Source organism: Triturus cristatus, chromosome 12 (assembly GCF_964204655.1).
Source record: "Triturus cristatus chromosome 12, aTriCri1.1, whole genome shotgun sequence".
NCBI lineage: Eukaryota > Metazoa > Chordata > Amphibia > Caudata > Salamandridae > Triturus > Triturus cristatus.
Genome location: NC_140595.1, coordinates 709263342 through 709278707, shown reverse-complemented (window position 1 = coordinate 709278707; position 15366 = coordinate 709263342). Strand labels below are relative to the sequence as shown.

The 15366-nt window shown below is 42.3% G+C and overlaps 1 protein-coding gene across 2 annotated transcripts in view; it reads right to left on the bottom strand.

Annotated features, from left to right (window-relative positions):
- The window catches only part of LOC146780369 (hydroperoxide isomerase ALOXE3-like), a 554429-nt gene extending 542620 nt beyond the window's left edge, over nucleotides 1–11809 (bottom strand). Inside the window, exons 1-3 of one of the 2 annotated variants that reach the window (XM_085638541.1) lie at nucleotides 3780–3906; nucleotides 3191–3275; nucleotides 3064–3096 (exon numbers count right to left, since the gene is read on the bottom strand). In XM_085638541.1, coding sequence (XP_085494667.1) covers nucleotides 3064–3069 — 6 coding nt within the window. In that variant the 5' untranslated portion in view covers nucleotides 3070–3096; nucleotides 3191–3275; nucleotides 3780–3906. Of the gene's footprint in view, nucleotides 1–3063; nucleotides 3097–3190; nucleotides 3276–3779; nucleotides 3907–11630 lie in introns of those variants that run through there. The other variant, XM_085638540.1, reaches the window with a different exon arrangement.
- Nucleotides 11810–15366: the final 3557 nt, after the last annotated feature.

Here is a 15366-nt window from a genome sequence, read left to right as displayed (position 1 = left end):
AGTGAAAGCTTGTGTATCTCTAGTATATGGTATCTACATATGTACATGTGCAGTTTGAGTGAGTATTTTATGTTTGTGTGTGCATGTCTATGGTGTTTTTACCCATGTGTGTTGCATGGCCATTCTGGTATAGGTGTTCTGTTTGCAGTGTTCGTTTGAGCCTGGGGTGAGTGTGCTTATGTGGTGTGTGTATGGGTATAAACAAGTTGTTAATGCTTGTGGTGTGTTTTGCGTTTATTAAACACTGGATGGGAGTGCTAAATTATATTGATAAAATGGCAACATAATGTATTTGAGGCAAGCAGACAGCATGCATTTTCTGAACGTGCATGTGATGCAGCTTTGGGTTCTGAAGGTCGAAGAACAACACGCTGTGCAGCTTCTGTGCATGAGTCATCAGCTGTGCATCCTCTCAATGTAACAGAAAACCTTATCAAACCTAGTGCTTTGCAGAGAAATATAAAAAGTAACCAAACAATATTTAGGAAATGTGACAAAATAGATCAGAGGAAATTTTGTATTGAATATTGTACATACTTAAGGGTAAGTCAGGGCATATTGCTCCAGGCCTGCCCTGACTTACCCTTGCTGGGTGAGTCCCTCAGACCTTGCTGGTCTGCACCACTGACTTTCTTCACATTCCACAAGACTTGCTGTTGCCAAGGCTTGTTGGCTCCAATCCAGTTGCCAGTAAGCTGCAGACTTTATGTCTCCTCTGCTTTCAGGTCTTCTTTCTTCAGAATACAGCCTTGGATTCCACCGGACACTTCTCCTGTCTTCACAAGCAGAAAGTCTTCTTTGGCTCCCTTTGAAAACGACGCCGCGACCCAACACCAAAAGACACCTATGCACCCGGCTTCCCTGGGTGAGGTAACTCGAGTACTCCAGTGCTACTGTGTGTGTTGGCTCCAGAACTACTTACCCTGTAAGTCACTTGCTTGTAGACTCTCCCGAAGTATCCTAAAACTTTAAAATTCCAACCACGACTTGCTCCGTTGAAGTCTATTGGGATCCGCGGCTGTGTTCTCACACTGCATGCATCTCCCGTGGGTCCTTTACTTACCTGCCTTGGGTTGATTAGTGAGGCCCCAGCGCTTCCGAAGACCTTAGGCCTTCTCCCTTCCCAAGTCGTTCTTCTTATACCTCTTTTTTAGTATATGGTCTGGCACGCCCATAGTGCTCCAGCCATATAAATGCTTAATTTGTTGTGAAATGTTGATTTGTGCATATGTCCTTGACTTCTAATCTCATAAAGAGATTAGTAGAGTGTGTCTAGTAATAAATACATATATATTTTATATATATACCTGTGTGGTGTCCTTTCATTTAGTGATTCAAGAGATTATAAGGTAAAACAAGCTGCTTTACATTCCTCTGAGACTTAGCCTGAAGGCTGCTCTCCACAGCTACCACTAGGATAGCTTCTTAAAAAGGTTGTCTTAAACCTATCTACCATAAGAATCGAATTGAACTGGTGCAAGGTGGCCACTATAACTAGTGATCAGCTTATGCCAGGCCAACTTCTCACAAGCACCTATGCGCTTTATTAGTGACAACCTGTTTTTACTATATGTACTTGCTATGTTGTTGAAAAAAAAACTCAAATAAAGAAAGGTTACAAATGTTTTTTTAAAGTATGCAACTGGTTAATCACAGTATCCAAAAGGCTCCTTGAAAGCCAGTATAATCATTGTTGAGCTGTAATGAAGTGTTATCTATCAGTCTGGTAAGTGTTTTTAATAACACCTACATAAATAGGTTTGCATTAGGTACAGTACCATTAAGTATTACTAAAAATTATTACTTTGCAAATCACTTTAACTAATCTGTGGGAAATACATTGATCTGATAGGAAAGCTCAATCGGTTAATGCGCCCACTGCAGATGGTTTAACTTGCATTCATTTTTCATTGAATGCCTGTGTTATATTTTCCGGTCTTGTTCGTGCACTTGGACAGTTGGATATTACACTAGATTCTTGGGTTATGTATTTGAAGTCAGGCAGGGGTTAGGTCTGGCTAAGATCGTGAAGTATAAAGTGGCTGTTTTGTAAGCTTACTGGAGCCTCAGTGTCGGGAGAGTGGTGAAACTGATAACTGTTGGAGGGTGGGGTGGGGCATAGAGGTGGAAGGGTGGGGGGACACGGCGATGCAACAACTACATAGTAGAAAAGGGATACAAGCAATCTACCGGGTTATTAATAATGCGGTATGCAATGGCACCTCCCAAACTCACGCAACGTTTACCAATTCCAAAATCAATGTGGTGCTACAGGCAAAGGGAAAACCCTGAACCCTTCACAAGGGGCAAACATGCCCCACAATTTATACTCAATTGGCCTGTGCACACACGTAGTCACGTAGTTGAATATAAATAGCTAGTACTATCAAATTCTCAATCCACGTATGACTATTATAATGCACAATACAGTTCGTTTCAACACAATCATGAACGTAGAACACTCCCGATGATTCGTGTTCATATGTTTATTGTAGGTCACTATGCCCAGCCGGCACGTGTTTCGTCACGGTCAACACCCAAGACTTCTTCAGGGCTGGAAGAATATACAATGATAGGTTTCAACATCAGACAGAATATCTGTATGAAAGATTAGTGACGACTTAACATAAGAAGTGCATCACCCTTAGTGACAGCCTAAAAAACACCAAAAGATTTTGCACTGGCAAAACGAAACCCTAACACAGAAAGTCCCAGTGCTAATAAAATGTCAGCGTGATAACTCAATTCGAATTTAAAAACAAATACAGCTTCCAGAATCATTTCATTAAACATGTTCTAGATACATATTCCATCATGTTTGTACAATCAGCGTTTATCGAATATCTATCGTTAAAAATATCACAACACATACCTTTTCTTATCATAATTGGAATTAGGTAACCAATATACTCATTAAGGTTCATTGAAACATCATACCAAATTTAAAGGATAGAAGGGAGAAGGAGAAGTAAAAGAAAGAAGAGATTATAGGGCAACAAAACAACGGAAAATGGTGTGAAGCATTAATCATTAATGGAAAAAGGTCAAAAATATAGACCTTACCTGCATGACGTAAAAAACTATACTTCATTGAGTCTGTAAAAGATGCAATTAAGGGTGGTGAATTACTATACATGTCATCTTATTGATTCAATTACTAAACCTGAAAGCATGCCCAGGCAGGACTTACCACAATACCGGTAATCCATCCATCCCGGATTCACAAATAAAAAAAGTCAATTCCAACATATACGTTTGTCGTCAAGTCCAGTATGCTGAAAATATGTGAAATAAGAGCAAGGGTCAAGTTAAGTGTCAGCCGAAAAGTCATGAATAACACCAATCAAGAATAAAGCATACAGATTTACTGCATGCATTTAACAAAATGGGTCCTACTGCAATGTAAACGTCGGTCTAGCCTAATGCATTTTATTAAAAAAAGGAAGACTCTCGAAGTTAAATACGTGAACACATTGATCACCCAAATTACATGTAAATCCAGAATCCAACCAAGGCTAAGATTCCAAAGACCACGAATCAGGAAAACAATACTGATGGCAAAGTGTGGACTGATCAAAAACAGTAACGACAAAATACCCAATGGCAAAATTGACCTCAACGTGAGACAAAGCTTCAATAAAGTTGCACACCACGGGAACAATCAGCCGAGTGTGGCTCCAAAATTGTACTAAAAAGCAAACAGTCATGACCATAATTAGATTAGTACTAGGTCATGTTAAACAACGCCAGCAGTCCATCCCGCTAAGGTAGAAACTCACCTAAGGCGGAGAAAGTATCATGGCAATCCCGTGTGCACGTAGAATCCGCGACTCACGGTCAATATACCGGAAGTAAAGGTGCCTTCCCAACTTGACATTATCTAGTGCGTGCCGCCATTACGTTACGCTAAAATGACATGATCACGTGCGTTGCAGGTGAATGGAAAAACTAGCACGTTCCGCATCCTTGCCAGATTCACCAACAAAAAAAAAATCTAAATCAAAAGGTAAACTACTAACCAATCAAACAATTAGTCATACTTCCAATTCCAAGAGAAAAAAAATAAAATCAACAATATTATACATGTAAGGCCTCCACTGGGAGTGTAAATCATAGATACCACGAAAGGAGCGATACGTAAACAAAAACGAAGAATAAGACGCTTGTTCAATAAAACGACCCTATACAGCTAGTTGAGTAACATTCATGATCATCAGAACCAGATGCAAAATTCAAAACATCGGCATACTCATATGCTCCAACGTGTATGGAAGAGTGATAGATCTACTACAGTGAGTTTACCCAGTCACTTAAAATGCTCCCAAAGCAAAACGAAGGCACCATCGTTATTAATAAGATGCCTGAGTAACATGGTCAATGGGGTTTAGAAAAATATATTAACCAACCAAAATGATTGATGATATAAATCAATCATTCCATTATGGTGATTCCAACAAGGAGAGGTGGAGAGGGTCAAAAACAGTGCGGTGATGGTGTGCATAACAATTCTAGTCAAGTCACAACCCGTTGTAAGAAAGGAGAGAGACAGGTCGACAGAGACAAAGTAGGAAAGTGAGATATAGGAAGTCCAATATCACAATAACCAGTGATCATTAACATATCATGGTAAATATCACAGCACACTCCGTGCAACGTGCTTCCATCATAGATGCTATATTTAATATGTACTGAGAATGCATATTAAGTTGGATTCACCCCAGATGCTTCACACGTTACTCTTTAGACAGGAAAAAATTCCAACTGAAACAATTGTCGGTCAGCGTCTCCTGCCACATGAATTTAACTATATCTTACATGCCCAATTCAACTACCCAAGAAGAATTGTAATTCATGATCCGTGTTGAGCCCGAGCTCAACTGATTTCAATTTCATGATCCAGGTGGCTTCGGTCCTGTGTAGCATGAGTTCTCTTTTCCGACCTCGTATGTTTGGTGGGACATGTTCGATGCCATAAAAGCCAAATTGTTTATAGGTACGCTGCGCTGGACACAGGGAAGCATGAATGGCCATCGGGTACCTGGCATCCTCTTGTTTAAGGGCACGTGTATGCTCACTAATACGTTCTTTAAGCATGCGTATAGTGCTACCTACGTACTGTTTTTTACACTTGCACACAATTATGTAAACTACATATCGTGTCAGAGAGTTAATATTCTGTTTGATCTTGTACTGTCGACCATCCGGACCATGGAAAGATGAAACATTGTGCATAGCCCATCTGCACACCCCACAACTACGTCATTTGTAAAAACCCAGTGACTTCTGTGTGAGCCAGTTATGGCCTACCGTGGCGTTTGGTACCGTAGGGCTCAGAATCGATTTCATTGTCCTACCCCTCCTATAGTTTGTAAGAGGTCTTGAAGTAGTGAAAGTGTCCAATGTCTTGTCAGCCCTTAGAATTTGCCAGTGTTTATGCATGCTCCTCTGAAGTACTGGGGAGAGTTTGGTATAATCGCTCACATATCTCACTGATTGTTTCATATGTTTCTTACTTGTTCTCCCCTTAAGAGTTTCAGTACATTCAATTTTCATGATTCGTTTTTCAGCATTAATGAGACATCTATCTTGATAGCCTCTCTCCTTGAACCTAGATTTCATGGCATTCAGACATAGAGAAAACTCATCATCTTGACTACAATTCCTCCTAGCTCTTGTAATCTCCCCATAGGGGATGGCCTCAATCTGATGTCGTGGGTGAGCACTCGAGGCGTGTAACAAAGCGTTACATGCCGTAGGTTTTCGATAAAGTTTGCTATTCAAGGTACCATTCTGGACATAAAATTCAGTGTCTAAGAATACAATGTTTGTTCGACTGTGATGGTGGGTGAATCTTACACCTAAGGTATTAACATCCAAATAAAGATAGAATTTCTGTAAATCCTGTTCTGTGCCAGACCACAATAGAAGACAATCATCTATGTATCGGCCCCAATAGACAATAAACTGATTAAATTCACTGCCCTTATCACTCCAGATCCATTTGGCTTCAAAATAACCCATGAAAATATTCGCAAAAGAGGGCGAAAATTTGCAGCCCATGGCTACCCCGCAAGTTTGCTTGTGCCATTGGCCCTCAAATAAAAAACAATTGTTGTTAAGAATTAATTCTGCCATCTGTAAAAGCATATTAGAGTGATGGAATAGAGTTGCTGGTTGTTTACCCAGATACCATTGCATTGCCTGAAGGCCCCTGGGTGGATCAATGTTTGGATAGAGTGAAACTACGTCTAAGGTGGCCAAAATAATATCATCTTGCCAGGTGAGGTCATTTAATAGATTAAGAATGTGTTTCGTGTCTCTGATGTAAGCAGGCAGATTCTGTACTATGGGTTGTAAAAACAAGTCCACATATTCCGCCAATCTCTCAGTGGGCCCCCCAATACTGGAGACAATTGGTCTTCCAGGTGGAAACGGAAGTTTTTTATGCACCTTAGGCAGTGTATATAGTACAGGAAATCTTGGTCTCTGTACTCTCAGGTACATATATTCATCCTAACTCAGTAATCCCTCTGATTGCCGCTGTTTAAACGGTTATTTATTAGGATGGTCAGGGGTCCAGTGGGATTGGAGCTCAACGCCTGATAGCATGCTGTGTCTCCAAGTTGGTTAAGGACTTCACAATCATGGTCCCTTTTATCCATTACCACAATATTTCCCCCCTTATCCGCTTCCCTAATAATGATGGAATTATCTGTGGATAAAATGTTCAGGGCTAGTCGTTCAATGTGGGATAAATTACCATGATGAATGTCCCTTTGTGCTTTCCGCTTCCACTCATATCTGCCAATGTCTTTCAAGACCAGGCTATGAAAGATATCAATGGTATTTCCCCCTGGCATTACAGGAGTCCATCTAGACTTGGACTTGAGTCCACTTGATATAGAGAGATCCGCTTCAACATTAAGTTCACTGAGAAGATGGATTATGTTATCAGGAGTATCATCCTGGTCAGTGATGGCAAGTAATAACCGAGTGTCATATACATCCTGTATACTAAGTACATCTGAGACACCACACGTCGGGATGTTTTTAATGTCTTTATTTGGCAATGGGCTGTTAATAAACATTTTTTTCAATTAAAATTTCAAATGAATTTGAACAAGTCTATCTTCGCCTAACAAGTGTCACCTCTTTCAGTGGGGCAGAAGCCTAACCCTTTCTTGAGAACTGTAGTCATGTCATGTGTTAGTGTTAAGGACGAGAGGTTGATAATGTCCACCCCCTCCCCCACAGTCGCTCTTAATTCTTCTGGTCTCCCAATCTTAGATTCATCTTTGTCTCGATTGTGCACTGCTCTCTTCCCCCTACGGGTTTTCTTGGTGGCCCACCTCGTGTGGTCTGTATCCTGTTGCCTCTCTTGATGCGTTGCACTTCCATTAAAAAATAATTCTCTGATCTTACTAAGTTGGAAGTGCCTGTTACACTATCTAAGTCACTGTCACTGGATGAGGGAGCACTGATGGAGGTTGAAATAGAAGAGATGGAGATATTTTGGCATCTGCCAGTGCTTTTATTATCCTGATCATTAGTTATAACCTGATCGTATTTTTTGGCAAATGTAAATACTCTTCCTTCTCTATAATCTATTTCATCTCTCTTTACTTTCCTTGTCTTACGTTGTTTGATCTCCTCCTGATGTATTACAAGTATATCAGTCAGGATGGCATAGTTTTGTTCTGTCGCTTCTGCTAGACCAAGTTCTTTAATCTCTAATTCCAACTTTTGAATCTCTGATTGGAGGGCAGCAACTTTCCGTTCTGCATTTTCAATCAATATCCCCATTAGGGTTTTGGAGTTAGAGGTTAACGCACCCTCCCACAGTGTCAAAAGATCCTCATCCAGTTCGTCGTAGGTTGGAAAAATGTGTGCACGCAATCCTCTTGGTATCCTATTCAATCTCAAATATTGCTTTAGAGTGAAACCATCCCACCACTTGCTATTTTCATTCTTTTTTAATTGTTCTAATCTTGTGAATTTCTCCCTCAATCCCTCATTACATGAGATGTTAGTGCTCTTGATGCTGGCTGCCACTGTGTCGCCTTTCGCGAGATTCTGAAACAGTTCTTCTGCTATTTGATCTCTGTTCATTTTCAACAGGTTTGTATGCAAATGTGTTACAACTAAATAAAGTGAGTTGAGGCGCTGGGGGCTGCCCCTACCGTTAGTCAAGGATACAAGCAATCTACCGGGTTATTAATAATGCGGTATGCGATGGCGCCTCCCAAACTCACGCAAAGTTTACCAATTCCAAAATCAATGTGGTGCTACAGGCAAAGTGAAAACCCTGAACCCTTCACAAGGGGCTAAAATGCCCCACAATTTATACTCAATTGGCCTGTGCACACACGTAGTTGAATATAAACAGCTAGTACTGTCAAATTCTCAATTCACGTATGACTATTATAATGCACAATACAGTTCGTTTCAACACAATCATGAACATAAAACACTCCCGATGATTCGTGTTTATATGTTTATTGTAGGTCACTATGCCCAGCCGACACGTGTTTCGTCAGGGTCAACACCCAAGACTTCTTCAAGGCTGGAAGAATATACAATGATAGGTTTCAACATCAGACAGAATATCTGTATGAAAGATTAGTGACGACTTAACATAAGAAGTGCATCACCCTTAGTGACAGCCCAAAAAATACCAAAAGATTTTGTACTGGCAAAACGAAATCCTAACACAGAAAGTCCTAATGCTAATAAAATGTCAGCGTGATAACTCAATTCGAATTTAAAAACAAATACAGCTTCCAGAATCAACATATTTCAGATTCATTTCATTAAACATGTTCTAGATACATATTCCATCATGTTTGTACAATCAGCGTTTATCGAATATCTATCGTTAAAAATATCACAACACATACCTTTTCTTATCATAATTGGAATTAGGTAACCAATTTACTCATTAAGGTTCATTAAAACATCATACCAAATTCAAAGGATAGAAGGGAGAAGGAGAAGTAAAAGAAAGAAGAGATTATAGGGCAACAAAACAAGGGAAAATGGTGTGAAGCATTAATCATTAATGGAAAAAGGTCAAAAATATAGACCCTACCTGCATGACGTAAAAAACTATACTTCATTGAGTCTGTAAAAGATGCAATTAAGGGTGGTGAATTACTATACATGTCATCTTATTGATTCAATTACTAAACCTGAAAGCATGCCCAGGCAGGACTTACCACAATACCGGTAATCCATCCATCCCGGATTTACAAATAAAAAAAGTAAATTCCAACATATACGTTTGTCGTCAAGTCCAGTATGCTGAAAATATGTGAAATAAGGGCAAGGGTCAAGTTAAGTGTCAGCCGAAAAGTCATGACTAACATCAATCAAGAATAAAGCATACAGATTTACTGCACACATTAAACAAAATGGGTCCTACTGCAATGTAAACGTCGGTCTAGCCTAATGCATTTTATTAAAAAAAGGAAGACTCTCGAAGTTAAATACGTGAACACATTGATCACCCAAATTACATGTAAATCCAGAATCCGACCGAGGCTAAGATTCCAAAGACCACGAATCAGGAAAACACTACTGATGGCAAAGTGTGGACTGACCAAAAACAGTAACGATAAAATACCCAACGGCAAAATTTACCTCAACATGAGACAAAGCTTCAATAAAGTTGCACACCACGGGAACAATCTCCTGTCTTCACAAGCAGCAAGTCTTCTTTGGCTCCCTTTGAAAACGACGCCGCGACCCGACACCAAAAGACACCTATGCACCAGGCTTCCCTGGGTGAGGTAACTTGAGTACTCCGGTGCTCCTGTGTGTGTTGGCTCCAGAACTACTTACCCTGTAAGTGACTTGCTTTTAGACTCTCCCGAAGTATCCTAAAACTTTAAAATTCCAACCACGACTTGCTCCATTGAAGTCTATTGGGATCCGCGGCTGTGTTCTCACACTGCATGCGTCTCCCGTGGGTCCTTTACTTACCTGCCTTGGGTGGATTAGTGAGGCCCCAGCGCTTCTGAAGACCGTAGGCCTTCTCCCTTCCCAAGTCGTTCTTCTTATACCTCTTTTTTAGTATATGGTCTGGCACGTCCCTAGTGCCCCAGCCATATAAGTGCTTAATTTGTTGTGAAATGTTGATTTGTGCATATGTCCTTAACTTCTAATCTCATAAAGATTAGTAGAGTGTGTCTAGTAATAAATACATATACATTTTATATATATTCTTGTGTGGTGTCCTTTCATTTAGTGATTCAAGAGATTATAAGGTAAAACAAGCTGCTTTACATTCCTCTGAGACTTAGCCTGAAGGCTGCTCTCCACAGCTACCACTAGGTAGCTGTGGAGAGCTACCTAGTGGTTGTCTTAAACCTATCTACCATAAGAGTCGAATTGGACTGGTGCAAGGTGGCCACTATAACTAGTGACCAGCATATGCCAGGCCAACTTCTCACAAGCACCTATGCGCTTTATTAGTGACTACCTGTTTTTACTATATGTACTTGCTATGTTGTTGAAAAAAAACTCAAATAAAGAAAGGTTACAAATGTTTTTTTTAAGTGTGCAACTGGTTAATCACCGTTTCCAAAAGGCTCCTTGAAAGCCAGTATAATCATTGTTGAGCTGTAATGAAGTGTTATCTATCAGTCTGGAGAGTGTTTTTAAGAACACCTACATAAATAGGTTTGCATTAGGTACAGTACCATTAAGTATTACTAAAAATTATTACTTTGAAAATCACTTTAACTAATCTGTGGGAAATACATTGATCTGATAGGAAAGCTCAATCGGTTAATGCGCCCACTGCAGATGGTTTAACTTGCATTCATTTTTCATTGAATGCCTGTGTTATATTTTATGGTCTTGTTCGTGCACTTGGACAGTCGGATGTTACACTAGATTCTTGGGTTATATATTTGAGGTCAGGCAGGGGTTAGGTCTGGCTAAGATCGTGAAGTATAAAGTGGCTGTTTTGGAAGCTTCCTGTAGCCTCAGTGTAGGGAGAGTGGTGAAACTGATAGCTGTTGGAGGGTGGGGTGTAGAGGTGGAAGGGTGGGGGGACACGGCGATGCAACAACTACATAGTGGAAAAGGGATGCGTAGGGGTGAGGAACGGATGAAAAGAAGCAAATCTGAAGTGAAACTATGAAGGAAAGGCAGAGTGCGGATATAAGTAATGTATGAGAAAAGGGGAGAAGGGGGTTCAGGGTCTGACAAGCAGAGACATGGGGGAGTTAACTTAAAAAAGCAAGGAAAGAGAAATATTGGTGTTGGGAAGAGGAGAACACTAATTGTTCAGAGATTAAGTATAAAGCCGGAGCAGTAAGAGCGAGAACACAGTCCTAGTTCCAGCAAGAAGTGGGGAGGAGAAAATAAACCAGCGAGTGGTGATCAGAGAAATAAGTGAGGAGAGCGGGAGTGAAAAAGAAGTCACACAAAACTACAGTGGTCCCGCGCGCTCTGCCCGCACTGATGCTCCTCTTTCAGCTGCGGTCCCTAGCGCCTCGAAGCAACATCTGACGCTGCAAATGAACGATAGTGCACATGCAACGGCGTCTACATCACAAGCACCTTACAACTTTCACCCTCGAATGCACGCGCGCGCTATTCTCTCAGTTTGTGCTCCTACTTACAGCTCCTGGTAAAAAATCAGGGCCAAAGTGATCGAGAAGGCGCTTTTCACCCTGGCCCTGGGACCCCACCAGGGTGATGGAGATGCAGTCCATAGTTTTGGCCAGGAGGACCATGCCGGTCTCCACCTGTATCTTGTAGTCAGCCATGTCCTGGATGGCAGCTCTGCAGTCCTGGGTCACACGGGGTGAACGCCTTCCTTTTAAAGGAAGGCAGAAGCGTCTCTATCAAACCCAACCCCTATTACACCCAAGGAGGCCTGCCTTGATCCCTACCAGGTGCGTACATCCGAAAAGGACTTGGAGACACTCCAAACGCTGTTGGCGACTCCCGCTGTTCTCTGAGAAGAACTTGTTTATAGCAAATTCGCTAGACTAAGATCACACATTTGGTGCACAATGTGTAGCACCAGCAGTATGCAACACTCCCCACACCACCACAATAGCATGCATGTTCTACGCATAAATAAACACACCACACAATTTTTGTTTGTGTAAAAACTGCTGCAGGTTTATTTTACATACACCGTTATGTAAAATGGTGGGTTATCTTACGGGCGATCCAAGGGCAGGCAACCATCTGGGCCGCCTGCCCGCCTGATGAGCCAAGCAGCACTGGGGCGAACCCCATCTGTGCTGCCACTTCGGTGATCCTCTTCCCGGATCACGGTCCCTTATTACTCACTCCCCTTTCAGGGCGGAGCGTAGCAAGGCAAGCCCCGGTTGTTCAGGCCCACAACCACCCGAAGGACTAACGGGGCGCTGACACGGTTTTCCAGGAACATTCCATGAGCCCGTCAGCGCCGAGGGAGAGGCCCCAACTCCACAACCAGCCATTCCCGGGAGGGTCAGATCCTCGCCCGCTTGGGCCACAGACAAAACAGCCATGTTTAACTGCCGCTGCCGCTGACCCGGGGAGGAACACCTGGCGAGGACCCAGCAGCTCAGGCACAGTGTCACTAATTTGGAGAGGAGGAGGGCAAACAGTTGCACTCACCGCAAGCGAACCGACAAACCCGGAGTCGACTGACCAGACGCCGTGTCCAGGGCGTGAGGGAGGCCTATATACCCCCCCTGTTCCTCGCGCCCCAGAAATGACGCACCCTGCGCACAGCAGCACCCTGGCTGCCAGAGTAGGGGGACTCCTCCCCGAGGGGTCCCTTACACTGAGAAGAGGGGTGTGGGCTGGTGCCTTGCTGGCACTAGAGGCCCGCCCTCCTTAGGGCACCCTGCGGGCGCCAGGGCAGCCGCATTCTCCCCTGTTTTACCAGCCTACATCGACCAGGCATCGAACAGACGCCTTTAGTGCATTAGTTAATTAAAACCATGACAATAAATTAAAGGTCAAACAATACATAGAAATTCCAAAATTAATCCATTACATATGACATACAATATGTGGGTAAAATTCATAACGGTCAGTACAGGCTCAAAGAAATTTGTACTGCACAATAAAATGATCCTTGGCACCCTCCTAAGGCCCTTTACGTAAAGACCAAGTATTATCGCAGGTGAAAAAAGGTTTCCTGACTCTTTGCAAGTAAGATAACTTGCTGCAGACAAGTCTGGAGTAACCAGCATCTTCTTCTTTCCAGAAGGACTTTTCAGATGCACAAAATGTGCATAATTGATACTTTTTATTTTTTGGGGAAGTTTTAAATAGCGCAAACTAGACCTGAAGGTATCAGAGCGCTTTACATGAGCACCAGTTGCGTTACAGATGGACGCATTCACTTTTCGGTTGATCTTGGGCAACGCATGCGCTGCTCTGCAAGGCATTCTGTATTAGAGTATGGACTTGAACCACCGGCCACTCTCCGCACATATTTTTCATTGGCTTGTGTCACTGTCCTTTGTAAATGCTGGCTTCTGATTCGTTAATAGACTTGCTAGTCGTTCCTTAGTACCGGCTTATCTTCATTTGTAGCCTCCCATGAGGACTGACCCTTTTACTTCTGTTGTTACATGGTATCTTATTTAGTCTGTAAGCACTATTTTCTTTAATGAGTTTCTCCTACTGCAGATACGACATTCTTTCCTGCAACATTCAGCGCGCCATAGGAATATGAAATAGGTCATGCATTTAAAAGAGTTTGAGCTATTGGCACTGTAAATGAGAATGCTTTTTATTTGTGTGTTAATTATCAAAACAGATAAATAAAAGGCATTGTCTTTTACAATGCCAATTGCTTAAACTCTTGCAAATGCGAAACCCACTGCATTGCAAATACTTGTTTTTGTTAGGGACGGGGAGATTAAGTGATTTGCCCAGAATCACAGGATGTTGAGCGTCCCTGCCAGACACTTGAGCCCCTTTCCTCTGCTTCGAGTACGACCGCTCAGGCCGTTAGGCCACATCCTCTCCCCAACCCCTCCTTTTAGAAAAGCAGAGCCTACAGAGACCAGCCTCCCAGGAAAAAGTGTCCAGGCTCAATCCTGAAAAGGGGATTAGCAAACATAGACTGATCAATTTTTTATCCTTTTTTGCTGAAGTGGAATAAATAATTAAACTTGTTTTAAACATTCATAGTATGAATCCATGATACAACTGGAATGTTCATATCTAGACATTGCATCCAATGTCCTTTCACACAAAAAAACCACTTTAATTCAACGTAATTGAAGAATCCTCCTGACCATCAATGGTTTCCCAGATAGTACTTGCTAAGGAACCTTCTTCACATTCCTAACTTTGACAGAACTCAAGAGGGCAGCTTTCATTTCTAAGGTCTGTTTCACAAGGTCAAACTAAGTCCTGATCTGGGAGAGGGCTTGGGTTCCCTGAACAGCCTTCTAAAGTGGCTATCCTACTGAGGTCAAGTATTGGGCCATCTCTCTCTTGAAAGACTACCTGACCATAAGATAGTAAAGGGAGTAGCTCTGCGCGTACAACTCACAAGAGACTCCTCAGTTAGATTCTATAACTTCTCTGATCCTCCCAAAACTATAAAACAATGACATAGCTGTTTTTTATTGTAGCTAGGTAAAGGTGTGTGGAGCCAATCTCACTCTTCCATAACCCCAAAAAATGTATGGTAGTCAATGGTGATACACAAGCGTTACCTACTTGCCAGGAACTCGTTTTCCTTCTCTCCACCAATGAATGCAATGTTGGTCATTGCCAGATCCCTTTCGGAGGGCAACATGGCACGCATAAGTTATTTGGGTCATTTGTCTCTGACGTCCCGGGGTCTATCCTCATATGGCTTTACAAATCTGGGCCAAGTAAAACCCCTTCAGCAATTGACTCTGGTAGCAATGGCGAACAGCCACAGCCTTCTCAGGGAGGTTTTATGGGGGTGCTCGAGCTCAGAACTCAAGAATCACTCAGCAGTGCAACAACAGATTGTACAGCTCAATACTTTATCTTGATAATGACCAGTACTTTACTGCATGGAAAAAACTCAATACTTTGTAGAGATCCTGGGTCCCCCTCTGTTCATCCCTGGTGTTGCTCCTTTATAGACTAGGTAGGCTCCCCCTTTCTGGGTCTGTGTTTTTTCTGGGTGAGTATCAAGGTACAGCTGCAGATTATAAATTATTAGTTTGTAGGCTCAGTTTCTTCATATGTCCCCAAGTGTTATTTCTCACCTCTGTGGAGCAGCCGGTAAGGATCCATTGCATGCATCTGGCTCATTACCTCTTCCAGGAAGAGATGCCGGTAGGAGGTTCTCCCACTCATGTCATAAAGTAGCAGGCAGCAGTGGCAGTCTGCGCAGGCATGCAGGGCTCCGGCAGA